The sequence below is a fragment of the Ovis aries genome, chromosome 14 (assembly GCF_016772045.2).
Source record: "Ovis aries strain OAR_USU_Benz2616 breed Rambouillet chromosome 14, ARS-UI_Ramb_v3.0, whole genome shotgun sequence".
In the NCBI taxonomy this organism is placed as follows: domain Eukaryota; kingdom Metazoa; phylum Chordata; class Mammalia; order Artiodactyla; family Bovidae; genus Ovis; species Ovis aries.
The window spans coordinates 23,613,036-23,625,386 of record NC_056067.1 but is presented as its reverse complement, the minus strand read 5'-3'; the positions used below and the strand labels follow the sequence as shown (position 1 = coordinate 23,625,386).

Sequence of the window (12,351 nt, the reverse complement as noted above, 5' to 3'; positions counted from 1 at the left end):
TGAATTCAAAATTCACATTACTCATATCCTTTTTTTAATGTATAAAATTATAAATACTGTTTTATTTTGTTTCCATTATTCATTACTGTCCGTGGTTAAACAAACAAGCAAACAAGACCTAAAGAACATTAAAAAAGTAAAAATGTTTAAGAGTACTAAAGAGAGTATTTTGTTCTTCATACCGTCCAGAAGACATCATTTCCTTCATGATTGAAACCCTGCAGAGCACAATTTCCACCAATAATTGCAAGAGGGGAGGTAATGTCTCCCAACATCCCCAGCACAATTGCATTGGCCCCATCTGCTACCTAAGAAGAAAAACAAGAGAGACAAACCCTCAGACACAATGCTGCACAGGCACACTGGAGGTAAGTACATCCTTTTTATCTGGAAACTCAAAGGCTTCTGTCATCATTTCTGAGAAGCCACCTGGTCTCCTGAGAAGCAAGCCAGAGCTGTCCATCGAGGACAGTGTCTGTGGCTAACATGGCTTATGCAAGGATGAGCACTGACTCAGGACAAACTCAGGCCCTTGGTCTCTCACACTAACCTGCTATGAAAACCTACTCTAAAACCCCAGGCTCTCTTGGACCACTGAGTTCTAGAGGCCAAATTCTCAGAGAATCAGACTTATGCCATTAAAACACCCAAACATTTGTAATCTATTTTAACCACTTTAGATGGAAATCTAGTAATAATGATTAATTAGTTCTCTTACTACTGCTCATTTTTACTTGTAAGTACTAAAAACTACAAGCACCTATAGACCCACCATTCCGAACTAGTACATGTCTCAGATTTCTTGAATAAAGTACATAAGCACAATTTGATGAAAATGTTTTAAAACTGATTGTGGTGAAGGTTACACAATTCTCTGAATAAACTGAAAACTGCTGGACTGTATGCTTTAAATAGGTGAACCGTACGGTATGTGAATTATATCTTAATCAATCTGTTATAGAAAAAAGGTAAAAGATTACATGTCTATACCATGATCCCATTTTGTAAACAAAGAATTCACTCACAAATACTAAGTAAAAAGTCAGGATAAATCCATCAAGAGTTAAGTGTTATTTCCAAATGAAGACATTATGGGTGATTATTTTTATATAATGAATACGGACTATCCTGTGTATAAGACTGTACTGAGTATTAAAGTTGCAGCAGGCTGAGGATGGCAGGCTATGTGAGTGCTTCTCCTGGAAACGGCTAGACTAAACTTCAATGCAAAGCCGCCAGGAGACCTGTTTGCTGGCTTTCTGGCTGCTGGCTGAATTTTTAATGACGAATCTTGACAGATGAACGTATCGACAGATAACTCTGTTGTTTTTCAGTCGCTACGTCGTTTCCAACTCTTTTGCAACCCCACGGACTGTAACCTGCCAGGCTTCTCTGTCCATGGGATTTCCCAGGCAAGAATACTGGGGTGGGTTGCCATGTCCTTCTCCGAGGGATCTTCCCGACCCAGGGATCGAACCCGCACCTCCAGCGTTGGCAGGTGGGTTCCTTACCACTGAGCCACCAGGGAAGCTATCAACAGATAATACCTCCTGAAAGATAATCTGGAGAATCACCAAATGATTACCAACCATGACCAAATAAGTAAGTGTCAAGAAGATGTAAATAGCAAAACGTGCATTTTTAACTACACTACAAAAGCCACATAATAAACCCAAATAAATGTCTGATCTCTTTCAAGCGTTAAAAAAAATAAAAAACCAGTGGACGTTAACGGGAAGTGGGAGTTTTATGGTCATAAAGGGATATACTTGCCTCTCTGTAGAACAAATCTGAATTATTGTAGACATCATAAGCCAACAGATTGGTCTGTGTTCCCACTAAAAGAGCATCATAGCCAAGTTCAGGGTTCAGTACTCCTGCGGTCAGGCAGCTGACTGTCTGGTTAATGTTAAGAAGTGAAACATCTGACTCCAGGGGGCTCTGGAGGACCCTGGGTGCACCGAGATGCTGGCTCCGTGAATGAGGGTTGTGAATAAAAACCTACAAGAAGAAAGTTAATTACATCCCCTTAACATTAAAAAAAAAATGCAAAATTAACATATATTTTTATTAAAAGGCTCAGGTTATTAACAGATTACCAATGTTAACAAGAAGGGATTTAATCATCCACCAAACTTAAAAACACCCATACACAGTTCTGTGCATGGCTGGCTTTCAATCACTTCAAACTGTGGAAATCCAATGGCTCTCAGCCTTGTAAAGACCAAAATAATGGCCAAGATCTAGTTGTCACTTCCCAGGGCAGCTTACATACAACCAATCGGCAGGACGTTCAAGCACTCTTACAAATCAGCCTTTTCCTATAGGAAGTTGCTATCAGTTACAATGAGATTGCGCACACACACAAAGATTAGAGAAAACTGAGTAATAAACACTTCATTATCTTTCATCCCAACACCTAACAAATTCACTTCCTAACCCTTAAAACTGATCGGTAGTAAATCTTATAATCCTAAGGGTCACACAAAGCAAGCTTCTTGAAGGCTTTCATAGTCTATACAAGTAGACAGAATTAATTAAGTCAAAGTTAATTAATCTAGCAGTTTCAACTATCACAAATATAATCATCTGAGTGTCCCTACAAATCTTTAAATTTCCCTAGGCTTTGTATGTAAAAGGAGGTTTAGACTAGAAGAAGCATTCTCAAGAGGGGCAATGTTGCTCCCAAGATGGGTAACTGGGTTTGGGGTGGGGGGGATCTGAGACATTAGGCCACAGATATACAGTATAGAAATTTCATTAGGGAAATTTTCATTTTCTGAAAAAAAAAAAAAAAAAGATGAGAAACTAGAGATCCCTTAAGCCCCCATGTAGTTCTAAAACTTGCTAATTTCATTTTACTTATTTATTTTTGGCTGTGCCAAGTCTCTGTTGCTGCGAGCAGGCTTTTCCCCCAGTTGCCGTGAACAGGGGCTGCTCTCTCGCAGCAGGGCGCAGGCTTCTCCTTGTGGTGGCTTCTCTTGTTGAGGAGCACGGGAACTATGGTTCGTGGCCTTCGGCAGCTGTGGCCCCCAGGCTTGAGAGCACAGGCTCAACAGTTGTGGTTCACGGGCTTAGTTGCTCTGAGAAAATTTTCTAATTTTAAATGAGCATTTCAACTCTTCGGTGTAAATCTGTAACCCGGAGAGGCTGGTTTGGTTGCTCGCCACTCAAAAGGCTAATACCCAAGAGACAAGTGTTGGTGGGAAAGGAAATTTTGCTTTATTCAAGAGGCCAGCAACCTGGGAAGAAGGTGGACTAACATCCTAAGACCATCTTCAAGTTGCCAGATAGGAGAGAAAAGTTTTAAAGGCAATGTGGGCAGGAGGGGGCCGCAGGGCATCTGAGCAGCTTGCACACAACTCCTGGACTGGTTGGCATCAAGGGGAGGTTTTAAGCCTCACCTGTCTTCTAGTTTCAACCCAGTCTGGGGTCTATATGCTCATGATCAGCAGTTTCCAACTGGTAGGGGTCTGCTCCCTGTATAAACAACTTAGGAATGTGTGCCAGACCCTCACAGCTTTCAGGGAACTGGGAGTTTGGTAATTCTATCGTCCAAACTGTTGCCAGTGTCCCAGCTCAAAAGCTTGTTTCTATACCTTCACATTCCTAAACATTAACACTTGAGCCAGCCTTCTGAGACTCAAGGGAGGCCTGAGAGACTAAAGCTTTTCAACAAACAAGAAGTAGAGGACAAGGCTGGTTGGGAGGGGGCTGTCCCAGGAAGGCCCACTAGGGTCCAGCTTGGTTACAGTCTCCCCTTTCCTCTGATACTCCTCAAGCCTGAGGGTGTGGAACAAGAAAGGAAATAAGAGTTCTGGATAGGGAAGCTAATCATAAACTCAGTAGAGGAACTCAGTTTTAGGGGACTCGGTTTTACATCCAAGCAGGATTAATTTTAAATTATTATCTAAGCAATAAAAGCAAAAATAAACAAATGGGATCTAATTAAAATTAAAAGCTTCTGCACAACAAAGGAAAATATAAGCAACGTGAAAAGACAGCCTTCTGAATGGGAGAAAATAATAGCAAATGAAGCAACTGACAAACAACTAATCTCAAAAATATACAAGCAACTTCTGCAGCTCAATCCCAGAAAAATAAACGACCCAATCAAAAAATGGGCCAAAGAACTAAATCGACATTTCTCCAAAGAAGACATACGGATGGCTAACAAACACATGAAAAGATGCTCAACATCACTCATTATTAGAGAAATGCAAATCAAAACCACAATGAGGTACCACTTCACACCAGTCAGAATGGCTGCGATCCAAAAATCTGCAAGCAATAAATGCTGGAGAGGGTGTGGAGAAAAGGGAACCCTCCTACACTGTTGGTGGGAATGCAAACTAGTACAGCCACTATGGAGAACAGTGTGGAGATTCCTTAAAAAATTGCAAATAGAACTACCTTATGACCCAGCAATCCCACTTCTGGGCATACACACCGAGGAAACCAGAATTGGAAGAGACACATGTACCCCAATGTTCATCGCAGCACTGTTTATAATAGCCAGGACATGGAAACAACCTAGATGTCCATCAGCAGATGAATGGATAAGAAAGCTGTGGTACATATACACAATGGAGTATTACTCAGCCATTAAAAAGAATTCGTTTGAATCAGTTCTGATGAGATGGATGAAACTGGAGCCGATTATACAGAGTGAAGTAAGCCAGAAAGAAAAACACCAATACAGTATACTAACACATATATACGGAATTTAGGAAGATGGCAATGACGACCCTGTATGCAAGACAGGGAAAGAGACACAGATGTGTATAACGGACTTTTGGACTCAGAGGGAGAGGGAGAGGGTGGGATGATTTGGGAGAATGACATTCTAACATGTATACTATCATGTGAATTGAATCGCCAGTCTATGTCTGATGCAGGATGCAGCATGCTTGGGGCTGGTGCATGGGGATGACCCAGAAAGATGTTATGGGGAGGGAGGTGGGAGGGGGGTTCATGTTTGGGAATGCATGTAAGAATTAAAGATTTTAAAATTTAAAAAATAAAAAACTAAAATTAAAAAAATAAAAAAAATTTAAAAAAAAATAAATTATTATCTAAGCAAGGTAACCTGTTCAACAAAAGATAATTTTTACAAGGCTTATTAGATTTAGATGTTCATTGACAGACAACTGGATAAAGAAGTTGCGGTGCATATATACAATGGAATACTACTCAGCCGTAAAAAAGGAACAAATTTTAAGTCAGCTGAACAAAGGTGGATGAACCTAGAGTCTGTCATACAGGGTGAAGTAAGTCAGAAAGAGAAAAACATATATCATATATAAAAGCATACTTATGGAAACTAAAAAATGGAACTGATGAACCTATTTGCAGGGCAGGAATAGAGACGCAGACATAGAGAACACAGTGGGGGAAGGAGGAGGTGGCAGGAACTGAGACAGCAGCATTGAGACATATACATCACCATATGTAAAACAGACAGCTGGGGGAAGTCGCTGTGTAACACAGCAAGCTGAACCTGAGGCTCTGTGACAACCTAGAGGGGTGGGATGGGTGAGGTGGGGAGTGGAAGGGAGGTTCAAGAGGGAGGGGATATATGTATACATATGGCTGATTCACGTTGTTTGCGGCAGAAACAAACACAACCTTGGAAAGCAATTATCCTCCGATTAAAAATAAATTTAAAAAAAAAGACTGATGAGAAACCTACAGAAAAGGTGTGTAGCTAGTGACTACTGTGTTCACATTCTCATTTGTGTAATACTTCACAACATGCTTTTATCAACATCACTGCCTTTAGTCCTCTGGATACGCAGAAGAGGTCAGAGGGGTTACGGCCTTTCCTTTCCCAAGGTCTCACCACCGATAAGTGACAGGAGTGAGACACAAGCCTGGTGTCAGGCTCCAGTCATCTCCAGCCATATCTTACTTCCTTTCATAATAGTTCTGAACAAAAGAATTCTTACTGAGTCTTCTAGTAATTAGAAAGGCTGAAAAAGAACAGCAAGAAAAATAACCTGTGGACGTCACGTTCATTGTTATTGGGATGAAAGGAGTTTGAGCTTTGCTGCCAGAGTCCCAGGCGTCTGGTTCTTCCCTAGTCCCCTCCCGCGGAAATCAGTGCCCAGGAGACTCATCTGGCCACAGGCTCAGTCACTGCCAGGGCCTTTATGCAGGGCTCCCCTGGTGGCCCAGGGGCAAAGAATCTGCCTGCCAATACCAGAGACCCACGAGGCTCGAGTTTGATCCCTGGGTTGGGAAGATCCCCTGGAGGAGGAAATGCCAACCCACTCCTGTATTCTTGCTTAGAAAATTCCATGGACAGACGTGCCTGATGGGGTCCATGAGGTCACCAAGAGTCAGACACAACTACACACACACACACACACACACACACACACACACACACACACACACACACACACACACACACACACACACACACACACACACACACACACACACACACACACACACAGTGCCTTCAAGCCAAAGAACTGGCTGTAGTTTACACGTTTGTTCTAGCTGAGGGGGTGCTGCTGCAATATATATTCTATGGTGAGAGGAAACATGTCCCCAGATGAACTATGTTCATCCTGCAAGAAACCCCTTTTCAAAATATCCTTGCTCAGGTGCAGAGACCAGATCTCAATAAGTCAGCCCCACCTTCACAACAGAGTCCCACAGAAAATGACAAAATCCTGTTTCTAAAGACATGGGCCCCCACAGTCAAGGAAGGCTTCAGTCTTACCGGAGACATTTGTTTTTAAAGGAAATTATATTTTTGTGTGTTGTTTGGATCATAAAATGGTGCCAATTTGTGTTTTTTTAAGTCTAAAGATCAGGTCAGAACTTCTCAGATCTGTTTTTGAAGTTCTGAATATAAAGTATCTGATTAGAGACCACAGGAACGCCCATCTCTCCCTTTCTCCCCCGTCTTCAGAAGCTGACCTAGATTAAGGTGCCCCTGCCTCCCTCTCTAGGCCACATTCTAATGAAAGGGTTTCCAGAGAAGCCTGCTTCTACTCCCTGCATCTCTGTTGCAGCACCACCCCAGTAATCCTTCATCGAAGACATAAGCCAAATCCCAGTCACCCACTTTATCAAAAACCAAGGTCTCTGCTGTGGCCTATGAGGCCCTATATGATCCAGCTACCGGCCACCTCACTGCCTCCCTCAATCCATTCCAGTCCCAGAAGCCTTCCTGTGTTTCTGGAACACACCAAGTATACCCTCTACCTCAAAGCCCGTGTGTACTTGCTGATACACTTAACTCCACCTCTCTGCAGGGGCTTGTTTCATTTCCTTCAAACCTCTGATCCACAGTTATCATATCAGAAGCCTACCTGATCACCCTGTCTAGAACAGCCATTACCCCTCTGCAGACTGTGTGTATCTGTTAACTATCTGGCTCGTTCTCTCAAATGTAACCTCCAAGGGAATGGACAGAAGTGTTAACGGCTCAGTCGTGTCCAACTCTTTTGCAGCCCCATGGACCATAGCTGGCCAGGCTCCTCTGTCCATGGGATTTCCCAGGCAAGAATACTGGAGTGGGTTCCCACTTCCTTCTCCAGTGGCTCTTCCTGACCCTGGAATCGAACTCATGTCTCCTGTGTCTCCTGCACTGGGCGGCGGGTTCTTTACCACTAGCGCCACCTGGGAATAAAGCCAGTAAGACTTGTCTGTCACTTTCACCCTTGTAGCTGCAGAGTTAAGAACAGTGCCCAGCACACAGCAAGCCCTCAGTAAACTCAGGGCTGAGCTAATGTCAATGGTAACTTTTCAGCCCATTTATGTAGCTGCTGTGTACCTACAGAAAAACCAATAGGAATTTCTTTCTGGTATTTGTCAGTGTCTCCTCACATTATCACAGCTAACATTAGTGCAAGGCTCTATGCTAAGTGCTTTCCTCCATTATACAACTTAATTGAAATGAATCACTACGTTTTAATTGATGTATCCCAAGGCGGAGCAAATGAGAAAACACATATTGGAGGTGGAAGTGTCTTGAAAACTATAAATCATTATATAAATGTCAACTTGTTAAATCCAAGCTGGGTCAGAGAACAGGCGCTCTAATCTCATTTCTACCACTTTCCAGTTGAGCAACCTCAAACATTGCTTTGAACCTCTCTGAACCATTATTTCTAATCAGTAAAGTGGGAGTAATAAAAAGAAAATAACAGCTAACAATTAGTGACTACTGCCTATATGCCAAGAGCATAACACATAGTAACTTACTTAATCCTCTTAACAACTCTATGTGGTAGATACTATTAAGCACCTTGCCCAAGGTCATGAAATCAGTAGGTACCAAAGCCAGGATCTACCACACCTGTGCTATGCTACAGCAGTTGGCAATTTAGCAAGGACGCTGAGATAATTAATGTAATAAGGCTTTGTAACTGTTAGCAGTCATTAAGCTTGGCGTCACTGTATTCCATGTTTTTCGGGCATTCCTCCATCAGCACATAGTGCCCTGATTTGCCCTGTCTGTTGTCCCTCTGGACCAGAAGCTTTCTGAAAATACGGACTCCAGCTTTATCTCTGAATCCCCAAGATCTAGTACAAAGAAGGTGTTCAGTAAGTCTGGTGAGATGTTGAATGACCGTATCTTTTTCGTCTCCGCGACGCCCACACTTTGCACAGCACAGGGTACACAGTAAGCCCCTAATAGGTACTTAGTGAATAAATTACAGGAAGAGACATGAATGTACATGGATAAAGATCAAAGGAGCAATTTGAATCATTTAAGTCAGAGATATCTATTCTTTTTTTTCCTGCCGTAGAGTTGTTTGCCTCTAAGAGGCAGTCTGAGATGGTAGGACGTTCCCAGCGAAGGGCAGAGGCTCTGGGCTTGATTCTGCGGTCCTCCATTACTGCTAACCCTGACCAAGGCCTTCCCTGCAGGGGACTTCTCCTCTCTATGCTCCCTATCTGTAAAGAGACTGCAACATCATCCGAGTCTAAGAGCCTGAAGACAAGTTAACTGTTCAGAAGGGCCGTTCCGCTTTGTTATTCAGGATTTCTGCTCAGAACCGAGAGCTGGCTAGACTACCGACCCGTTGCCTGGCAACCCTGGCTGGGGGCGGGGTCTGAGAATGAGCGGCGGGATTGCCAGGACTCGGCCCGCGGAAGTCGCGGGGACTCCCGGGGCCCGGGCCCCGTGCGGGTGGGAATGGGTGGGAGCGGTTACCTTGCCCGCTTGGGTAGCGGCCGCCAGGCACGGGTGAGTCCCGTCGTAGCGCCCTACGGCCACCATGCGGGGGCTGATTTTGTGGCGCAGTTTCAGGGTGAACACGGGCTGCAGCATGTTGGCGGCGGTTCAAGAGAAGAGGGCTAGTGGCCCGAGACCGGCGCTGCGGACCCGGCCTCAGCGAGGCGTTGAGAGGCGCGGAGACCGGACCGGACCGGTCTGGCTACATCAGGCGAGGCGGGAAACTGATGCGAACTTGACTCGGACCTCAGGCCGCGAGCTCTTTCTGCGGCTGCGCAGGCCCGCCCACCGAGTTCTGCCGCTGCGCGGTCGGGCCTCAAGCGCTGCTGAGGCTGGACTTGGGTCTCGCGGGTGGGGTCTTGCCGTTTTCCTGCGGTAATTTACCAGCGTTGGGTTCAACTCAACTACGGGCCTACCGTGGCGGTGTTTGATCCATCGGACCCCTGGGGCTTCTTATTCTAGCAGCACCACAACCAAGCTGCCCAACTGTTGCAGCCTACATTTATTTCTATCTACTCCATTCCAAGGGCTTATTCAATAAATATACCTTGAATGTGTGTGTTAGTCGCTCAGGCGTGTCCGACTCCTTGCGACCCTATGGACTGTAGCCCGCCAAGCTCCTCTGTCCATGAAATTCTCTAGTCAAGAAATACTGGAGTGGGTAGCCATTCGCTTCTCCAGGGGATCTTCCCCAGCCAGGGATCGAATCCTCATCTCTTGCATTGCAGGCAGATTACCTTCTGAGCCACCCGGGAAGTCCAAGGGGGCAACTAGCATCACCGACTCAAAGAACAGGAGTTTGAGCAAACTCCGGGAGACAGTGAAGGACAGGCAAGCCTGGCTCACTGCAGTCCTTGGGGTCACAAAGAGTTGGACATGATTTAGTGACTGAACGACAAAAATGCCTTGAATATCTACACTTCTTACTTTAGCTGTTATGTTGATGCCCACAGTAATTACTTAATATATCAATCCTCTGGGGAAAAAAATCATACTTTAAACTCTCTCATCTTTAAGTAGTTCTTTATCAATTTCTTAGCATTCATTCAGACATTTATTTTTTGAGACTTTACTATGTTTACAGAGGATGAGATGGTTGGATGGCATCACCGATTCAATGGACAAGAGTTTGAGTAAACTCTGGGAGTTGGTGACAGACAGGGAGGCCTGGTGTGCTGCAATCCATGGGGTCGCAAAAAGTTGGACAAGATTGAGCGACTGAACTGAACTATGTGTCAGGCCCTATTCTAGAAGTAGAGATATGGCAGTAAACATAAGACAAACCTCCCGTCTCCTGAAGCTGACATACAAGTCAGAGGAGACAAACACTAAATGAGAAATACATGTGGGAAGTCTTTTGGTGGTAAGTGGTAAAGAGGAAAGAGAGATGGAAGTTTGGAGAAAGTGCAATTTTAAGTAAGGTAGTAGGGAGACTTCCCTGGTAGTTTAGTGGTTAAGAATTTGCCTGCCAGTGCAGGGAACATGGGTTCTATTCCTGGTCCAGGAAGATTCCACATGCCATGGGGCGACTAAGCCTGTGTGCCACGACTACTGAGCCTGCACACCTAGAGCCCACGCTCTGCAACGACAGAAGCCATCGGAATAAGAAGCCTGTGAACTGCAACTAGGGAAAGTGAAAGTTGCTCAGTCATGTCCCACTCTTTGCGATCTCATGGAATGTAGCCTGCCAGCTTCCCATGTCCATGGAATTCTCCAGGCCAGAGTACTGGAGTGGGCAGCCATTCCCTTCTCCAGGGGTTCTTCCCAACCCAGGGATTGAACCCAGGTCTCCCTTATTGCAGGTGGGTTCTATACCATCTGAGCCACCAAGAAAGCAACAGAGAGTAGCAGAGAGTAACCCACAATCACTGCAACTAGAGAAAGCCCATGCACCACAACAAAGACCCAGCCAGCCAAAATAAATAATTTTTTAAAATAGGGAAGAGACCTCACTGAGAAAGTGACATTCAGGCAGGAATCTAAAACGGAATCGGTTTTGAGGAAGTGTGTTTCAACAGAGGAAATTCAGGTGCAAAGACACTAAGGGATCGCTCTGGCTGACTTCTGAAAATAAACATTTAAGGCTGAGGGATGAGATGAGTGGGAACCAACAGAGGAGACTGAGAAGGAAGCTAAGTGAAGAGAATGTTGCCAGGAGGAGGAATATCACTGTGTCAGATGTTGAAGGTAGGTCTTGAAAGATGGGCTCTAGAATATTCTTGATATTTGCATTTTGCAATTATAGCTGTTCAAATGAGCATCTTTTTTCAAGCCTATGGGGGATGTCCATGACTAGTTGTAATCTCTTTGGGAGGTAATGTCTAAAGACTAAATTTGAGGGCCTTGATGGAATGTAGGGCCTTCCTCATAGCTCAGTTGGTAAAGAATCCGCCTGCAATGCAGGAGACCCCAATTCGATTCCTGAGTCAGGTAGATCCCCTGGAGAAGTGATAGGCTACCCACTCCAGTATTCTTGGGCTTCCCTGGTGTCTCAACTGGTAAAGAATCCGCCTGCAATGCAGGAGACCTGGGTTCAATCCCTGGGTCGGGAAGATATCCTGGAGAAGGAAATGGCAACTCATTCCAGTACCCTTGCCTGGAAAGTCCCATGGATGGAGGAGCCTGGTTGACTACAGTCCATGGAATTACAAAGAGTCAGACACAACTGAGCAACTTCACTTTCTTTTCTTTCTTTTCCTCCCCTCAACCCCTAGGCTCTGTCTCCAGGAAGGCATCATCTCACTGAATCCACTTTGCTAATAGCTGAGCACAGGCTGACAGGCCATCTCTCCTAGAACAGCTTGAAAAGAATAAATCTCTAATAGAGGTCATCTCACATTTACTGAAGGTCTCCATATGCTAAGTCAGTGTTCAATGAATTAGGGACATTAGGGACACTGTGGCAATCCAGAAAGGCATACTCTGTGCCCTTATAGAAGTTACACCTAGAAGTATATTTGTTTGCTAATACACTACCATAACAAAATACTACGAACTGGGTAGCTTCAACAACAAAAATTTGTGTGATCACAGTTCTAAAGGCTGGAAGTCCAAGATGCCAAAACAGGTGATTTCTCCTGGAGCCTCTATCCTCGGCTTGCAAATGGCCACCCTCTTGCTGCCTCTTCCTACAGTACCTCTGTGCATTCACC

At 44.5% G+C, this 12,351-nt stretch overlaps 1 protein-coding gene across 3 annotated transcripts in view; it reads right to left on the bottom strand.

Annotated features, from left to right (window-relative positions):
• The window catches only part of BBS2 (Bardet-Biedl syndrome 2), a 109,697-nt gene that overhangs the window by 20,894 nt on the left and 76,452 nt on the right, over nt 1–12,351 (bottom strand). Inside the window, exons 1-3 of one of the 3 annotated variants that reach the window (XM_060398348.1) lie at nt 9,179–9,466; nt 1,770–2,001; nt 183–304 (exon numbers count right to left, since the gene is read on the bottom strand). In XM_060398348.1, coding sequence (XP_060254331.1) covers nt 183–304; nt 1,770–2,001; nt 9,179–9,295 — 471 coding nt within the window. In that variant the 5' untranslated portion in view covers nt 9,296–9,466. Of the gene's footprint in view, nt 1–182; nt 309–1,769; nt 2,002–9,178; nt 9,467–12,351 lie in introns of those variants that run through there. The other 2 variants (XM_012189805.3, XM_042231642.2) reach the window with 2 other exon arrangements.